Raw genomic sequence first — 17,706 nt, 5'->3', positions numbered from 1 at the left:
CGTAGCGTGGTGCTCGTGCGTGCGTGCGGGAAGTGTGCGGTGCGTGCCGGTGCACGGCGGAGTGCGTGCGATGCGCGCGTAGCGGGGCTGTGCGGTTCCGTTGCATGGTGTGTGGGTTTGAACATCTATAGGGTATGGAATTGTATTACCCAAATAATTTGTTATTCAAGGATGGCAACAGAGTAGTCGTGAAAGAGGTGCGGCAGGGATTAGCATTCAGAGGTTGCTGTCTATCATCGACTGTGTTAACAGTGAGTAAACGATGACAGTGGAACCCCCGATTTTACCTCACCCCGATTAAACGAATTCGGATATGATGTGATGAGTCATTTTACCTTTTTTTTGCTCGTCCGGAAACTGAAAGGTTTGTGGTGATGTAAGGGTATGTTACGTCAGAACGCTCATTGATCGAATATCGATTATCGAACAGATCTCAAGGGTCTGAATATTTAATAAGCCGACTAGACACCGATATCGAAAAATCGTTATCGAAGGAAAATACTCCGCGCCTTTTCGTTTGGATAATCGAGCTTTGATGTATTACTTTTCATGAAAAAGAGCATATCTACGTGTTGGTGTGTAATATGTGACAGTTTTTATATTATTGGGTTTCTGGTCTTGTATATTATACTACAGTAGAAGGTCCGAAATCCAGGACTGCTCAGGCATTGCGTTAATCGGATTTTTAGATTTTTCTGGATTTTCAGGCAGCACTGAACTGCCTACTTTAAAAATTCAATTTGAGGAAGAATAAAGAAAAGAATGAACAGGGGACGCGTTTCACTAAGTCCGCTAAAGTTGTCCGCGAAGTTGTCTGTTCGTATTTAGGCAAATGGAGTGCATAACGGAGAACTTAGCGGAAGGACAAAACTTTGTTGCACCAAATGCTTGCCTAAGCCTCCGCTCATTAGAGAAGAAAGCTGGCAGTCAGCTGGCGATAACTACAAACGTGTAGTAATCAAAGCAATATATACCACAAAACATCACGCACAGGCTCCTTATCTGGAAGGTTCATGAAGGTCTCTCGCGCCAGATGGTTAGTCGCTAGCGTGTATTGTGTATTCCCAGTGTATCGCAAGCCGTTTGCGAATGCTTAGTTTAGAGTAGATATGGCTCTATGATCTCACTGTGCCTGGGCGAGAGCTCTTCTTCACAGTTGATCTACTAGATTCGAGCAACGACATGGCTAGGCCAATCAGTATCAGGGCGATTGATTTTAGTGTTGTTGTATGTATCAAAACGCGATATGTTCTGGTCTCTTCAGTTCCTTTCTCTATCTCAGAATGTCTTCTTGATGTTCTCATATTTATAAGCTTTATAGAATAAAAAAACTAAAGTCTTCTGGCCATTGTTTCTGCGCTACACATACGTGCTCGCAGCTTATGGCGGTTGACCATGAGAGGTTTACACGAAAATGTGCTTATGCTTGGTTGTAAGTGGTTTTAGTTTTTACTGTGAATTACTGCGTACACGTACACGTGCATTACTGTATCATCGATACCACGGCTCAGCAACTCGGGTGGGTCGGCTAAACGTGGTGAGTACTAATGCGGGTTTGACGCCTGACAACCACGCAGTTTACAAAACTTGAGACAGAGGGCACTCACGGAAAGTGCATACCTCTGCGAGGTGTAACATGTATGTGTTAACAGCTTGGCTCATGCGTGGCTGCTGCTGGACTGGATGCCTGAAGGCGAGTGCTTGCTGAATCGTCGCGTGCCAACGCTACACACAACACGAACACACACACAAGACGAATTACATTACCTCCTTGGCCGGGGTAACTAGGGTACAGGACAAGGGCGCGTCTGGGTAAAACGGTTGCTGTCAATAACCACAATACATGGTAACTATTGAACAGTCGTTAAACCACAACGTTGTTCATATTTTTTATTGTAGATTGAAACAGTTTTTTTAGGTGCAATAATACTGCATAACAAACCGCAGATTATTTTTTGTTACGCAAAAGCTTTATTTATGGTAGTTACGTGCGATTTTGTATTTTTATGGGTATTATTACACAATAGAGTGACTCCGGCTAAATTAGGGCGGGACGTGCAGAGCTCCGCTTAAATGCGGGTAATAGCGAGGACTTTAGGGAGCAGACGTTCGTGAATGCGTCTTCCGCTTATTTAGCGGACAACTCGGGAAGCATAGCGGAGAGATAGCTGAGAAAATAGTTAGAGGAACGTTCGGTGAAACGTGTCCGTCGCTATTTAGCGCGACAACTGCCGGGAGATAGCGGAGCAAAGATAGCGACGGACGTTCGTGAAAATTCCTCGCTATTGAGCTGATAACTCGGGACGTAGCGGAGATATAGGAACGGACGTTGTGAAACAGCGCCGCAGTGTAAATTTGATAGTTTACAAACTTAGCAAATGAGCTGCTTCTTTATTAAAACGAGCAGTTTTAAGAAAATGAAAGTCACACTTGACAAAAAGTGGAACATAGATTTTGTTACGGCGGCGTCAACCGTACAAAAGGCTGGCTAAATTTAAAAAGTTTGATCGTTCTCGAAAAAGTCCGGCGTTCTGGGGTGGGTCCGGATTTCTGGCATCTGGATTTTTGGACTTCTTACTGTAGTAACAATTGTTTTTGCGCATATTCAGCAGGATTATGCCTCCTGTTTTTCCTAAAGAGAGTCGACATTGAGATACGAAGTCTCTCTCCCGTTAGAATACACATTGAACCACGTAATAGGGGAATAGCAAATACAAGCATTCACTCGTCCAGATTGCCGCAACGCACCTAGCGGTACATTGATGTTGGCGCTTGTTACAATGGTTTGAGGGAGGCGACCATATATAAGTGTAGTGGGAATGTGGGGTACATAGCAAAAGTGCGAGCAATATCACACATTCACCCACGTTGCTGCGTAATGTGACATACACGGCAGTGTCAGTAGGACTTAAACGCCATAAAACATGTCAACCGCAGTGTTTCCTGACCTGTCTGTAAGCGTGGAAAAATTCGGTGTGTTTGCGCATTTCGAGGTTTAGCAAACACAGCCTAGGGTGGGCCCAGGGGTATGCCTTCTTGGAAATTTTTGGAAAAAAATGGTGCAATTGGTGCATTTATAAGCCTGTTCTATGGAGAACAGATGGTTTTTGTCAGCGAGGCGGCGAGTGTTTTTGGACAAATTTCCGTTGTCGGCGGCTGAGAATTTGATGTGAGACGGCCCGCCTCACTCGTGTCTATGCGGGGCGAAAACACTGTAACAGGATGTACAGAGATCTCCCCGACTTACGAACACGTCGGTTCGAGCGGTCGTTGCGTAAGTCGATCGTTCGTAGTCGACATATGTACGTACGTGATACAGTATGGTTACAGTATGTGTAGTATATGTACGTGTAACAGCGAGTAACCTTAGAGTGTACATTAGTGTAACATATACGTGAACACAGGAGTTCGCGGCGAAAGTCAAATCAGGGGGATTGTGTCGTTTTATCACCAATAGACATTATACACTAAATGGATTCAGGGCAAATTGTTCGTATCATCGAAAGTTCGTAACTCGAATGTTCGTAAGTCGGGCGGAGTCTCCGTATAGCAAAAGTGGGAGCATGAGGACACCATACGTGTGCTGTCTCTCGCAGGGCTACGAGGCGCCGTACAAGGGACAGTGTCGGCGCGGGCGCTGCGCTCGAGGCGAACGACGGTTCATCCGGCTTCCTGTGTCGGCGTTCAGTGAGATCCTGAAGCAGTACCCTGGCTCGCTCGTGCGCATCGTGCAGATCATCATGATTCGGCTGCGGCGTCACCTCACGCGGCTGCACACTACCTCGGCCTGAGCGCGGAGCTCATCAACCCTGTATGTAGCTGACTAGCTAGGAGTCGCTGGCTTCTTTTCTCTTTCTCCTCATTATTCCTCGCCCTGGCTCCCTTCTCTTCCTCTTCATTATTCCTCGTCCCTGCTTCCTTCTCCTCTCCTCATTATATCCTCGGTCCTGGCCTCCCTTCTCTTTTTTGTTCTCTCCTTTCGCTTGCATGCTCGATTCTCTGTTCCTTCCTTTCTTTCTCGTTCTGTTATCTTCTCTTTTCCCTTTTTCTCCTCACTTCTGCTTCCTTCTCTTCTCTCCTATCTCTTTTCCTTACTGCGCCTTCTCTTCTCATCTTTCTTCTCCTTCTTACCTCGCCCCTGCTCCCTTCTCTTCTTCTCTCTCTTTCTCTCTCTCTGTATCTGTTTCTCCGTCTCTTCTCTTTGTCATTGTCTCTCTTTTTATCTGTCTCTTCCTCTCTCTCCCTCCCCACTCTCTCACTGTCTACACTGCCCTTCGCCCTTCTTCTTCTCTCTTTATCTGTCCTCCTTCCTTCTGCTCTCCTATCTTTTCTTCACTTCTCCTATCCTCACCTCTCTTTTCTTCTCCTCTCCGTGCCTCTCCTCTTCTTTCTCGTCTCCATTATCGAGATTTGATCACTCAGAGTCTAAAGAATGGGTGACCTGTACCTCTGTTGAATCCACGTGGTACATGTAATGACGTGTGTGTGCGTGCGTGCGTGCGAGCGTGCGTGCGTGCGTGATGTTTGGCGTGTGGGTGTTGTGCGTGCGGTGTTGTGCGTGCGGGCGTGGTGTTTGTGTGTGTTGTTCGAGCATGTGTGTGGCGTGTTGTGCGTGCGCGTGTGTGCGTGTGTGCGTGTGTGCGTGCATACTTGTTTGTGTGTGTGCACGTGCGTGCGTGCGTTGTGCGTGCGTGCATGCATGTGTGTTGTGCATCCGTGTGTGTGCGTGTGTGCATGCATGTGTGTTGTGCGTCCGTGTGTGTGTGTGTGTGTGTGTGTGCGTGCGTGCGTGCGTGCGTGCGTGCGTGCATGCGTGCGTGTGTGCGTGTGTGGGAGACCTGCAGACACATACGTCTTCCATAGCTCCTGCTCACCCGAACCATGTCTTACTACAGGAGGGTTCGTCACAGACATTCTCCGTACAATCGCTCGCCGACAACAGGATTCCGGCAGCGGGGGCGTCGACGGCGCGAGGGAGGCCACCTACTCGGCACCCAGCTATGTCGGAGGAGGACGAGAGAGCGTACCCGTCGTCGGGCAGTGACAGCGAACGTGTCATCAACGTCACGAACATGTACAGCTCGAGTGAAGCGGACACGGCTGACAGCAAGCGCGGTATGTGCGTGCAGGGGTAGAAATTAGTTTGAAAATTTACAGGCCAGCCGGGCCTGTAGGTAAGAGATTTTACAGGCCAGCCGGGTCTGTAGGTAAGGGATTTTACAGGCCTGCCAGGCAAATTACAAGCCCGCATCATTCCCCGGATACCGCAGCATGCTGGGGTGAATTTTATACGGGCCCAACGGGCTTGCTAGTATTAGAAATGTCAGGCCTGAGCCTTAAAATATGGGCATCGGGCCCGCGGGCCCCTTATGATTGCGATCCGTGTGCATGTGCAGCTGATGCAGGCAGGCAAGCTGCATCTAGAGATGGATGATACAGGCAGACATGGATGTCAAACTGATGCACTGCTTCCGTGACTCCAGGCTCGATTTTTCCAATGTGTGGCAATCTCACAAAATTGAACAAATTGCATTTAAGTATAAATTCTATAGTCAGGCTATATTTTTCAAATGTGTGGCAATCTCACAAAATTGAACAAATTGCTTTAAAGTAGAAATTCTATAGTCATAATCTGACGAATGCTAACCATATTCATTAAAGAAATTTGTAGGTGGGTTTCTGCTCCAAACACCCCACCCTTCGCAGCAGATTCACTAGACCACTCCCTTTTAGCATTCGGGATTTGCCTCTGAAATGTGCCATCTATAAACATTATTTACATAATTTCATAATTATATTATATTAATTAAATATAACATTTATACAAATATATATTGGTGTATATTAAATAAAATAATAATAAATATTATTTAAACCTCAGTGACTGCCAGTTCATAGATAAATGAGGTGCATTACCTGGTCGGCACGTGTTTTATGTGTGCTAACGTACATTGTTATTTGTTTAGACAATGAAGAGGAGTTTAATGCTGCCTGCGAGAGGGCTCGTGTGTACTCCACAGAAAGAAATCTATCCCAGTCCTCGACAGATTTTCACGAAGGCAAAAAGTTGGAAAGAGTGAGTAAATGCTGTGAAAAAGATGTGGAAAAGATGTGAATTTCATCTCTTCCGATGCCTGCTTAGCGTATATGTTCGCAGTTGCAACAACTAGTCCATGAAAAGATCAAGTGTGCATTAAATTTGTGCTTAATGTTTTAGATTTAGTAGTATGTATATATAGTTACACATGCAGGTAAAACAACCAAGGATGTAAAGGCTGGGACACTAGCTATAATGATGAGGCAAAAAAAAAAAAGGTGTGTTTCCTATTGCATCGAAAACAAAAGTAGGGTAGGTAGGTAGGGAATTATATTTATTTTATTTTTTTAATACAATTCTACAGGTGTTTGCTAATTCGACATCTTACAGGTTATAAATAGGATTCCAAGTTTTGATTGCAAATTAAAAAATCTTTTTTTTTGGGGGAAAGTTTAGGGTCGGCCCTAATAATCTAGGGATGGTCGGTCGACCGGAAAGACACCTATTTTTTTGTTTGGCCTGAGTAAGATCTTCCCTGCTGCGAAATGTTAAGAAAGCAGTAGAATGATCGATAACATAGTGTACAGTTCATCCTGTGTTAGTGTTCACCTGTATTATATAGAACAGGTACCTGTCTATCAAGGAAGCTTTTGGCATTTCCCTTCAAATTCACACCTAGTGCTACATTCATGTGCTGTCGTTCTTGTGTTCTTGTAGTATTCGAGCCTATACCTACCGGCTGCTGTAAAACAAAGCAATAGCAGGCGACAGGAACAGAACACCTGTAGTCTACTAACTCTTCTTTTTTCTCTGTTTTCTGTACATATATGTACTTCTGGAAATAAAGATCATTAATTTAAAAAAAAATTAATAAAAAATTAATAAAAAATTGGGAAAACAAATTATTAAATAATAAAATAAAATAAAATAAAACTCTTCTTTGTGTGTTCTTGCAGAACTTGAGCCTCCCGGTGAGGCGGCTTGGCGGCAGCGACAGCGGCGGGGAGGGGAAGGCGAGGACAAAGAGGAAGGTGTCGTGGAGCACGACTCCGGAGGAGGTGATCGAGGGCCGACACTCGAGCGAAATGATTCTCGAGGCAGTGCGCGCAAAGAAGAGCGAGGACGCGCGCATGCTGCAGCTAGCCGTGGAAGACCTCAAGCGTCTGTTGCACATCGACGTAAGTCTTACGCGCGCACTGTCGCGGCGGCACGTATCACTTGGTCTCGTGTGGTAATCGCCAACGTATTAGCCAGCGAGTCAGTTTTGAAACTGCACGGCCAAAAAAATTTAAAAATTAAGCAGATTTCTGGACCCCCTCATACTCTCTCCCCCCGTGAACGTCTATGGCGGTCTTGGCTGAGACACAAAAAAATTGCACTCTCAAATATTTTTTCTGCACTCCCACAATACTCATTCCTGGCTAATACCCTGGTTATTACCGGTGTCACGCGGCCTCGCCGGTTTGTGTGTGACGTGTTTATGCAGCGTGTGCAGCGATAAGGTGGCCTACAGAGAGTAGTACTTACGTGTGTGGCGGTTGTAGATGATGGTTGGCGGTTGTAACATAATGTGTGGAAAGTGTAGTCGTTGTCTGGCGGGTCATTTATATGTTGAGACTGCAGCTAGTGGATGGCGTGTGATTAGAGAGTTATCTATGCAGCACAAGTGCGTAGCCAGGGGGGGGGGTCCTGGGGGCTCTAGGACCCTCAATCAAAAGCAAAATAAAATTAAATTAAAAAAAAAGGATTATCCAATGGATGGATGTCCAATGTCAGGCAGCAGGCTGTGTATATTGACGTTAGTCACACAGCATGGTCGGGTTAGGTGTCGTTGTAGAGCTGCAGAAGAAATAGTATTGTCAACAAAACAGCGTCTAAATTGATTTTATAGCACTATTTTTACATTTAACTCAAATTTTTTTTTTAGACCCCCTTGTTACTCGCTCGAGGACTCCTCCAATCCAAATTCCTGGCTACGCCCTTGATGCAGCATTGCGTTGCGCATGTTGTGATAGCACTAGTTGGTGCTAAATTGCAAGCCACAAACCAGACATGCTAATTCTGAATACTGTATACGCCATATTTTTCGCGAATTCAGACTTGACGGACAATTTCGCAAGTAGTTAATTTCGCGGTCGGTCAATTATGAATTATTTGGTATTATTCGGTATGAATTATTCGCGTGTTGTTATTTTCGCGGTCGGGGACGCGTTCGCGAAATTCGCGAAAATTAAACCACCGCGAAATATACAGCGTATGCAGTTCTCTGTGACCTTGACAGGACGAGAAGGTGTTTGAAGGGCGACTACGGCTCATCCAGGTTAGCACGGGCAAGGTGCTGTGTAGACAGAACGAAGTCGATGCGAGTCTCTATTTTGTTGTCACCGGTTCCCTGCAGGTCTCACAGAAAGTCATCGACAAAGAACATGCCGAGGTAATGCCGTCAACAGAAAACTTGGTGTCTCTTAGCGTTAAGCCTAGCGCAGACGTGAGCTATTGTCATGCGTGGGCCATTGTCGTTCCGTCCGTCTGTCCTGTCCTGTTCGTCAACATTTGGCTACCAGTCAACGATAACATTGAGAACCACGTTGAGCCCACATGTTCAAATCTGCATACAGTTGTTCTCACTCCTATGGAGAAGATATGATACGTCCTATTTTGAGGCACGCCAGATCGACTTACTTTGCGAGCCACGCCAACTTTTTTAGCAAAAAGAAATGCCATCTAGATTTATTTCGATTTTGTGTAAATTTAGCCTCACCTACCTACCTAGATCATACGTACGTCAAGTACTTGTATATCTGGTTGTTTAGATTCTTTGTTACAGCTAATTTGATGGAAATATTTTATTACTTTTATTTACCGATATCAAAAACCAAAATTGGCAGTCATTTATCGTACTATGGGGGGGGTTTATATGGATCATTTACGGCGTAGCGCGCAGTCTCGCCCCAGAATTTCAGATTTTTCAGATGTCTGAAAACATTTATTTTCGCGATCAAAATAAGCCCTGAAACAAAACTAGTAAAATTTTCTATTAGGTATAAAACAGGGAATAGGACTTTGATCACATTTTGCGTCTCTCATAAATGGAAACACATACCAAATTTTATAATATCATCTCCCTCGTCTATCACACGCCCAAGGTGAGACTATAGTGTCATTGACACTATTCATTTCATGCAACTTGACAAGGCGGATTCTAGAATCGGCTGTAAACTAAAAAAATTGTTGGCTGTAGAGATTCGCTCACGTCCTCGGCGAACTGTGCGTCCCTGCAACCGTAGCGATTCTATGGTCGCTTGCGACGAGTTGCCAAGAATATCAAGACTGTTGTGATGTGAAGCGACTCGTCGTCCGCAATCGCTCCCAAATTGCTCCTAGAATTGGTTTTTTTATTACTTCTTTTTTTTTTTTCTTTCCCTTCGATCAATCGCGTAAGTGCGGCACACGCGGGTGACACGCTCGACCGATCGCTCTGCCGGTTGCAGTTGCAGCGTATGAGCAACACAAAAATCGCCAGGTCTGCCCGCCTAGGACTTTAGTTCTCAACTTCCTTGCCATATTCCAATCGTTGCCTTGTACAGAAGCGTGTTCAGCTTGCTTTAGCTGAATGTTAGCGAGTGGAACCTACATATGATTGCTTTCAGGCACTGAATTGAGTTGTCAGTTCTCAGCGCGCCATTGACAAAGTATTGCAATAATGATTAGTGGTGTAATAATCATTGTAGGAATCATTATGACTAACAGTAATATTACAACTGAATTCATGTTTTTCACTGAAGGTTTCTGTGATCTTGGAGCGGCGGTTGACGGTTGAGCGGATCTGATGCTGTATACGTGTTTTCGTTCTCTAGTCACTGCTGTTTAGGGCATATCCCGGTGAGATTGTCGGAACTCTGAGCGTGCTCACTGGAGAGGCGTCCATGTTTAGCATACGCGCCAGACAGAGCAGCCACCTGGTGGTCATCTCTAAGTCTGACGTTTACGAGTAAGTGCAAGGACATCACATGTATTAATGTCTCTGTTGCATTACATTTTGAAGTATATATATAATATATATATATATAATGCAAGACATAATAATGAAAAGCAAGGGATTCACATCAAAAGTGCATGAGTTAATTTCATTTCATTCTCAATTAAAGTGGGTTAAGATTACTTAAAGATTATCGTATTTATGTAAAGTTTGCAATTTAGTTATGGTTTTTCGCTTTCAGTGTCATGCGAGATCATCCTAAAGTCGTGCTGTGTATTGCACATAGCATTGTGCAGCGTTTATCACCCTTTGTCCGATCCATCGACTTTGCATTAGATTGGATTCAGGTGGAAGCAGGCAGAGCTGTCTACAGGTTAGTGGAGTGGTGCCTGTTTCGTGTACATGTACCTTGTTACGTTTAGTTATCTTTGTTATTAGTTATCTGGTTACTGCCGCCAAGGAGGTTATGTTTTCGCCCCTGTTATAGTCTGTTGGTTTGCTTGTGGGTTTGTTTGTCTGTGAACAGGATATCTCAAAAAGTTATGGACGGATTTTGATGGAATTTTTTGAACGGGTTGGTCTTGGGCGTTTTCTGGATCCAGAATTTTTTTCCCATTTTTTTGTGGGGAAGGAAGTCTTCATTCAAAAGGACGCATGGGACGTGGGGAAGGACGCATTCAAAATACATTAAAAAAAACTCATGGATCTTTTTTTTCAAATTTCTGAAAATTTCATCAAACTATATTGGGTGTACCAGCAAGATCGTGGGAATGTTACGCTGTGGCTTAGGTTTGCTATCTCCGATTGCTCTTGTTACGTTTAGTTATCTATGCGGCCACTTTTGTTCACAAATTCATTCATGTTAGCTACCGTAAGAGCACAGAAATACATAATCCCGAGTAGATGCCCACTTGTGCCGTAGCGTTGATCTATACACAGAGGTTCTTTGGTTTCGTGCAGGCAAGACGACAGCTCTGAATCCGTCTACATACTGCTAAGCGGTCGCCTTAGATCCATCATCACCCGACCAAATACGAAGAAAGACATTATCGAGGAGTTTGGTCGTGGAGAGTTAGTCGGTGTCGTACGTGCATCTCTTCTATGTCACACCCTTTTATCCATAACCCAGCAGCAATATTGTTTGTAATACCCAGGGCATGAAATTAGCCAAAATGTGAACAGGCGCTTAGATAAATTGAACAGGCCCTTACAAGTTTGAACGGGGCTCTTAATTTTGTTCAATTTATTCCGTTATTAATAAAAGTATTAGCTTTGTGTTTATTAGGCGCACTCATAGTATTTATTTGCACAGTTTGTATTAAGAAGTAGAGTAGAGTCTTAGTGAAGTAAAAACTAGTCAGGAAATTGGTCAATATTGTTGAGATAAAGGCAAGGCATAACATTTTTAATAGGCCAAGTGGACTGATTATATGGGGGGTTGAACCGGCGGTTTAGGGGGCGGCTGCTTGCAAAATGGCGCTAATTTCATGCACTGAATACCACATATCCTTTTGTGTGTCAGTCGAAGAAAAACGTGCTGATTTCCTTGCCGATGACAATGTTGGTTTTGCATATTATAGGTGGAGGTTCTCACGCAGACACCTAGAACTACAACTCTGATGGCAGTTAGAGACACTGAGCTAGCCAAACTCCCAGATGGCCTTCTAAACCTAATCAAGCGCAAATATCCGCAGGTAAAAATCACCAAAGGTGATGTGAGCTTGTGTGTCGTGTATGGTTATTATTATTATATGACATTCATATTTCGCCATGTATGTCACGTATTGTTACTGCAATATTTTGTGTTTAGCTTTAATTTAAATGTTAGTGAGGCGGACATTGACTTGTAAAATGGTCTTTCCCAACAGGTAGTGTCACGACTGATGCACTTGCTTGGCCAGCGTGTTCTCACTAGCCTGCAACGCCCTCTAGGGGAAGGCGTGGTCGAGCCAAAGTCTGCATTTGGCAATCTTTCTACGGTAGCAGTGTTACCTGTGTCAGATGACGTTCCATTAGAATCGTTCACGCTAGAGCTCACACATTTTGTCGAAGCAATAGGTAAAGCACTCGTGAAACATTTACGTACAAGTCCTTATCTTTCTCGTTAAAAAAACCTTGTGAAAGAATAATTACGAGAGAGATGTGTGATTGCGTGCTGTCAATATCCCTTAATTTGACAATGCTTAGCTTATATCCAATGTGTTATCTTAACTCACGTATTAGAATAGTAAGCAATGGACAGTATTAATTATATATAATTATTTTAAATTTATAGATTAAATTATTTGTAAATTATTTGTACATTTCAGGTTCTGTGTTGAGGCTGACAAGTGACACAGTGAGGTCATCACTTGGTGCCAGTGCATTAGATAGGTATGTAATAAATCATACTCAGTAAATCTAATCGAGCAATCATCAAACATGGTGGCAGGCAACTCTAATTATAGAACACAGAATGTTCCTATTCTGGGAGAAGACCCATTAAAATCATGCTTAACTACAAACATATCTACTTGGCTGTAACACGATTGAATTTTCAAAATCATGTCAAGATCAGGTTTAGCTTCACTATTCTGTGATTAATTGTATTGAAATGTTTTGGATTATTTATGAAAATACTCTGTGAAGGAAGTTTTCTGAATGAAAAGGAAATATTTTATGTTTTTGACCACATGCTATCTTGGTTTTGAAATTCAGTATTGGTATAGGACAATTCAGTTTATGGTTGCCAAAATTTAAACCCATAACAGCTGCACCAATCTGGAAACGATTTACCTTTGCTGTCAAATCTATTTCAAAATTAGTACTCTTCTTCTTCTAGCAAGGCATTCATCAAGGTGTAAAATTGCATTACTATGCATCGTGTTGCTTCATTTTGTCCCGTGTTGCTTCATGTTGAATTGTGTTGCTTCATGTTGTCTCCTGTTGCTTTATATTGCATTGTGTTGCCATCGCTAGCATCTACGACTACCACCTGTCGAGCTGGCTGGCTCAGCAGGACGATATGCACAGCATGGTGATCTACCAGTGTGACTATCGCGTGACGCCGTGGACGCAGCGATGCATACGACACGCTGACTGCATCCTCATCGTTGCCCTCGCCGACCAGGAACCCATCGTCGCAAAGGTATGCAATCAAACCTGTGTATAAGGGTTACTCAAGGGGAACCCCAAAAGGTGTTCTTTGGAGACAGGCATTCTTTGTGTAGAAGTAGTTTAACTGTATAGCTTACCACAGGGGGAGAAATTAACTTTTGAACAAGGGAGTCCAGCGGACTCCCTGCTCTCAAAAAGAGGGAGTTTAAAACTAAAGATGCAAACTAAATAACGCATGTGCTTATTTTGAAGATTCATGCGGTTGCACGTCTGCCAAATTTTCTTTGGACATTTGCTGAAAAAACACGCTAATTCCGCGAGGCCGTGCTCTGGAACGAACTAGTTAGTATGCAGCAGAATTTTCAGGGAGTCACACGGACTCCTGCATATGTCAAATCAGGGAGTATTTGACTCCGGACTCGCGTTAATTTCGCACCCTGTTACCACATTAGGGAAACATCGTGAGTGCTTTTTATAGACAGGTGTTGGTTCTATAGAAGTGCGAGCTAACTCTGGGTTAACACTGGGTTAACTCTATATATATATATATATCGATACTGCTTGCTACATGTATGGAATCGCCACGATAATTTAATGAATTTGACGAACTTCCACATTGCCTACTGTCCTTGGAAGCCTGTATTACATGGCCTTGCTTAATCTAAATAGCTATTACATTATGAAATGGATTGTTTGCATATAAATCTTTTCGAATATTCATTTAAAAGCATCTGATTTGATTATATATCTACATAGACATCTAAACAAACACACATACACGCACGTATTCAGTATACCATCTAAAGCTGGGTTTACATGATCAACTTTCTGTTGACAAGTTGACAAGTTGATAAACTTAGTCAGCAGTGTAAACGTAAAAGTTAAGCGATTAGAACGTGTTCTATTTTGGTCAACGAGTTTAGCAACTGTTTGCCACTCAGCCTCTTGAATAATAGCAATCGGGAGGTGTGTCCCTCCACCCAGGGGGAAATTATTTCCGTCTGCGTTTTTGCTATCAGGGCCTACACCTGTTGCGAATTTATAGGTGCAAAAATGCATATCCACATCACCCCGAGCACACACTGCGGGTGAAATGCTGGAACGTTTGCCGACTCGCGGTCGATAACGTAAAAACTTTGAACATCTCATAGAAAGGTAGTTAGAACGTTGAAAAGTTTATGATCAACGCGTCAACTTTTCAACAGGAAATCTTACTGTTTTTCAAGTTAGTGTAATCGGTTATATATCCGCTGTGAGGTGAGACTGTATTTCGCTATTTTTTTTCCGATTGAGCGTTTCTGAGGAAAAATCGCGTAATAAAAACCAAGTGTGCCGTCGTTTCCGTCGCAGCTTGAGTCGCAGATGAGTCACGCGGGGATGCGAGCGCAGAAGGAGCTGGTCATCCTGCATGGGGGGGATGCAGTGAGCCCCGCCCGCACTGCTGAGTGGCTGAACCTGCGTGACTGGTGCAACTCACACCACCACATACGCTGCCCGAAGCGCATGTTCCTCAGGAAACCCGCGACCAAGATGGTAATCCATATTATCATTACTGTTATTGTAAATAATAATATTATCATTATTATTCGTATTGTTATTATTGTTATTTCCAAAGTGGATCACGGCATTAGCCGGTGGCTTCTGGGTTAACCGTGTCCCAACCTGGGACATAGGGATTCAATCCAGAATTTTTCGGAGGATGTGTGCTGTTCCCAGTCATTATAATAATAATAATTATTACTATAATAATCATCATTATCATTATTACAGATTGTTTAATTGCTGATAGTGTTGTATGATCTTATATATGTATCAAATCAGAAACGATTTTCAGCGAGTCATCTTCGCGATAATTAGTATCAGTGCACGCCATGTATGACCCGTCGCACGTCGTTCACGTTCACAGAAGGAGATGTACGAGCGCATCCTGAAGAAGCCACAGGACCGTCACTCGGACTTCGCTCGTCTCGCGCGATTCCTCACCGGCACTAGCGTTGGGCTGATCCTCGGCGGCGGCGGCGCGCGCGGCGCCGCTCACGTCGGCATCATCAAGGCCATGTGTGAGTACGGCATCCCGATCGACATGGTCGGCGGAACCAGCATCGGCTCCTTCATGGGTGGACTGTGGGCCGAGGAGCGAAACCTGACAAGGTACAATCCTTGCGTGCATGCGTGTTTATATATATATACAGTGGAACCCTGATTTTACGCTCGCCGATTTTACGCGAATTCGGATATAACGCGATGAGTCGTTGGACCCCCTTTTTTTGCTCTTATATAGCCACGTATATATATAACCCCGATTTAGTGCGACCTCGCTTTTTTCGCGATGATATATTATGGACCCCAACCATCGCGTTATAACGGGGCTACACTGTATTATATATATATATATCAAGAGTACATAATGGAAGAAGAGTATGACACTGTTTTAACAGCGTTTTGCGTAGTTTTCAACTTGAATTTATTCTATCAATATGTGAATAAATATATTCAAACTTTACCTTGTTTTCGTCTCGGATTCTCCCTTAATCATATGACACCACCAGTTTACCTGAAAATCGTATGTGTTCTTCAAAAAAGTTCTTTGAATACGACACGGTTTCACACAGTTTTCCCAAACGTTTGCATCTTATCGGCCAACGTTTGTTATCGGATTAGTGTTCTATTGTCTCTGATGGGACGCTGGGGGCTGTTGGGGATATTAGGTAAGCACAGTAACAGCACTTGTTTCGCTTCCTTATCATCAGGAACACGATGGCAACACAGCTAAAATCAGCTGCTAGCTCGCCGTGAGCACACATTTATTTCTAGCACGCTGGAAACGCATTACACACTGAATACAATTCGATGCCTAATATCCCCAACAGCCTCCCGCGTCCCGTCCCAGGTTACCGGACGCCCAGCTCCCATGCTACGTGTCCGGTCATATATTTCTTATGTGAATCCAACTATATTTTTTCACTAAAAAACAATAAACAATAAATTTTTACCATAATATTACTTACCTTTAGGTATTTTATCAAAAATTTTTTTTTTAACTTTTGAAGCAATAGTAAATCCAGTAAAATCAACGATTTGAAAGGGGGCGTGGCCTAATCGTGACTATCAGCTTATCAAGCCTATCAGCTTTGTAATGGATGACCGGACGCGTAGCCACTGCATAATATATAATATAATATGTTTATTTCATCAGGGGGGTGCGTAATACATGTGTTGTTGTCATGATAATAAACCTATCATTGGTAAATCTGTGCTGTCAGTTCGTGATCTAGTCTTATAACCTGTCGAACTGACACTTTCCAAACTTAAATGATTAATTACTGCACAAATTTATTACTCTTACATAATCTTACGTAAATTTAATAATCGTGCTTTAGTTATTTGTGTAATATTTTCTCTTGTGTGTGAAATCAAATAGGTTTACACAGAGAGCTAGAGAATGGTCTCATGACATGACCTCTTTGTGGAAGAAAGTCCTAGATCTGACGTACCCAATCGCAGCCATGTTTTCAGGTATGTTAAAATCATTTCCTGCAAATGTACATATCTTGACTATGAATTCATATTTATCTAGTGTTAAATCCAAGAAATTACACACAAGAATTAACACAAGATAAATATGAATTCATAGTTTCAAAGAAATCCAATGAACTTATTTCATTTCCTACATATCTTGACATACTGTAATGACATGTATATAGGGTTTGGAAACAAGCTAGGAATAGTAGCCTTCTACATAATTGTCTAAGTATTGTATGATATTCTGTTATGGTGTTATTTATGCATGGACCTTGCATAATGCACCATGCATAATCCCATAATGGACCATGCACCATGCATGGCGCTTATCACTGTGTCACACATCAACTGCACCTGTGATGTCAAACTTCAAACAAATAATTTCGTGGTCATAAACTTGCACACCAGGTCACTAGCAAAAATGACTGGTGAAAACATCCTACATTCTAGCAGTATCTCAATTGAGCATTTATTAATTTTGCTATTAATAAATATCTTTGCCATGAGGCTGTATAGTGCTGCCAGTTGGTATGTAGGTCATTTAAGGCAGATGACTGGCTGGCAGGATGTGCAGCTGCATTACAGATCTCTTGGCTAAGTAACAAATGAGATAATGGCAATGTACCTGTGTGCTAGGGCGTGCCTTCAACCAGGGCATTGAGGTTGTCTTCAAGGATAAGCAGATCGAAGACCTGTGGTTGCCGTACTTCTGCATTACGACCGACATCACAGCGTCGACGATGCGAATTCACACATCAGGTATTCCCGGCTGTTCACCTGCCAGCGAAACTGCTCGTTCGTTGCTAAACTTGCATTCATAACCAGCCTGCAGTCCTGGTGGACATGGTATAGAGACAAACTTGAATGCACGATTAAACAAAAGACGAAAGTCTTTTGAACGTTCTGCTAATTTGTGTATGCTCTATGTACGCAACTACTAATCATTGTTAGGTTGACAGCATAATCAAAAATCCTAATAAATCATGGTTAGGTAGACAGAAGAATCAAAAATCCTAATAAATCATGGTTAGGTCGACAGAAGAATCAAAAATCTTAATAAATCATGGTTAGG

At 43.1% G+C, this 17,706-nt stretch overlaps 1 protein-coding gene across 1 annotated transcript in view; it reads left to right on the top strand.

Annotated features, from left to right (window-relative positions):
- The window catches only part of LOC106809987 (patatin-like phospholipase domain-containing protein 7), a 39,419-nt gene that overhangs the window by 9,710 nt on the left and 12,003 nt on the right, over nucleotides 1-17,706 (top strand). The window contains 17 exon segments of the mRNA XM_014813239.1: nucleotides 3,597-3,762; nucleotides 3,765-3,811; nucleotides 4,896-5,115; nucleotides 5,967-6,076; nucleotides 6,994-7,215; nucleotides 8,319-8,471; nucleotides 9,895-10,028; nucleotides 10,258-10,389; nucleotides 10,977-11,100; nucleotides 11,597-11,710; nucleotides 11,885-12,074; nucleotides 12,326-12,389; nucleotides 12,975-13,143; nucleotides 14,463-14,645; nucleotides 15,019-15,263; nucleotides 16,534-16,628; nucleotides 17,271-17,393. Coding sequence (XP_014668725.1) covers nucleotides 3,597-3,762; nucleotides 3,765-3,811; nucleotides 4,896-5,115; nucleotides 5,967-6,076; nucleotides 6,994-7,215; nucleotides 8,319-8,471; nucleotides 9,895-10,028; nucleotides 10,258-10,389; nucleotides 10,977-11,100; nucleotides 11,597-11,710; nucleotides 11,885-12,074; nucleotides 12,326-12,389; nucleotides 12,975-13,143; nucleotides 14,463-14,645; nucleotides 15,019-15,263; nucleotides 16,534-16,628; nucleotides 17,271-17,393 — 2,491 coding nt within the window.

This window comes from Priapulus caudatus, unplaced genomic scaffold (genome assembly GCF_000485595.1).
Source record: "Priapulus caudatus unplaced genomic scaffold, Priapulus_caudatus-5.0.1 Scaffold402, whole genome shotgun sequence".
NCBI classification, from domain to species: domain Eukaryota; kingdom Metazoa; phylum Priapulida; class Priapulimorpha; order Priapulimorphida; family Priapulidae; genus Priapulus; species Priapulus caudatus.
The sequence above is the reverse complement of the archived record's forward strand: the minus strand, read 5'-3'. Positions and strand labels throughout refer to the sequence as shown.